This window comes from Penaeus monodon, chromosome 20 (assembly GCF_015228065.2).
Source record: "Penaeus monodon isolate SGIC_2016 chromosome 20, NSTDA_Pmon_1, whole genome shotgun sequence".
Classification (NCBI taxonomy): Eukaryota; Metazoa; Arthropoda; class Malacostraca; order Decapoda; family Penaeidae; genus Penaeus; species Penaeus monodon.
The window spans coordinates 30,811,135-30,812,305 of NC_051405.1; the positions used below are offsets into that span (position 1 = coordinate 30,811,135).

The 1,171-nt window shown below is 39.5% G+C and overlaps 1 protein-coding gene across 5 annotated transcripts in view; it reads right to left on the reverse strand.

Annotated features, from left to right (window-relative positions):
* The window catches only part of LOC119585762 (D-2-hydroxyglutarate dehydrogenase, mitochondrial-like), a 6,630-nt gene that overhangs the window by 2,849 nt on the left and 2,610 nt on the right, over positions 1-1,171 (reverse strand). For all 5 annotated transcript variants that reach the window (XM_037934468.1, XM_037934472.1, XM_037934470.1 and 2 more), the window contains exons 4-6: positions 782-1,018; positions 388-563; positions 21-249 (exon numbers count right to left, since the gene is read on the reverse strand). In XM_037934468.1, the coding sequence (XP_037790396.1) occupies positions 21-249; positions 388-563; positions 782-1,018 (642 nt within the window). The remainder of the gene's footprint in view (positions 1-20; positions 250-387; positions 564-781; positions 1,019-1,171) is intronic.

Here is a 1,171-nt window from a genome sequence, read left to right on the forward strand (position 1 = left end):
AACAAACAATCATATAATACCTGATGTTTCAATGAGCATATAATAAGGATGTGGCTCAATTGGTGACTTTAACTTTAAGTTCTCTTCCACACACTCCAGAGAACTTCTGTCAATAAACTCACAGGAACTTAATATCTCTCCCAGCTTTGACTTTGCATCTCTGAATGTTTGGAGAACATCATCAAAACTCTGGAGGCCTAGGAAAGCTAGATTCACAGCATTAGGTCTTGGAGGACAATTGATGGCAAGCTGAAAATTTTGTCAGGTGTGAATCATTTAAATCTGCTGTAATACAATGACAAGTACAGATGTTCAAATAAGATACGATGAGAGATTCATTGCACTGACTCAAATTCACATTAATTCCATAAAATATCTTCCATTAACCTTGGTAACTATTCCTAATGTTCCTTCAGAACCAATAAAAAGATGTTTGAGGTCGTATCCTGTGTTGTCTTTCTTCATGGTGGACAAGCAATCAATGATTTCTCCTGACGCTAGCACTGCTTCCACTCCCAGGACAGATCCATGAAGGCTTCCATATCGCAGCAACCGGAGTCCACCTGCACAGTACTATTCATTAAATGATGAAGGCTGTATTAATTGATGATGGATATGAATCAGTAAATTAAATAACAATCAAAATGAAGATTGTCCTGTACATGATTTGATTTCTTTGGCTAGCCTCATGGTATTCCAGTTCTTATAAATATAATAATTAGCACCAAATATCCACTTCATACAAGAAGAAATTCTGTGCAGCATGAGGAACAGGACACACCAGCATTAGTGGAGACATTCCCACCGATATGGCAACTCCCTTTGGCACCCAGGTCGAGAGGAACCATCAAGCCATGCTCTGCTACATGCTGGTCTAAAGCCTCCAGCACACACCCAGACTGACACACTACAACACCAGACCAGCTGTCTACACTTTCCACTTGGTTCATTAAGGCCATTGAGATGATCACTTCGTCAAAAACAGGTACACTTCCTCCTACAAGGCCTGTGTTCCCACCTGCAAAGAATCATCACAGTTTCCATTGAATTAGGTAATACAACGTCTCATTCTCTTCCATGTAATGATGGCCTAAAAATGGTATCAAGATGACCATTATATTTCTTTGTTGAATACAAATGACAGGATAAGTCTGAATTCTGAAAGGAAGGG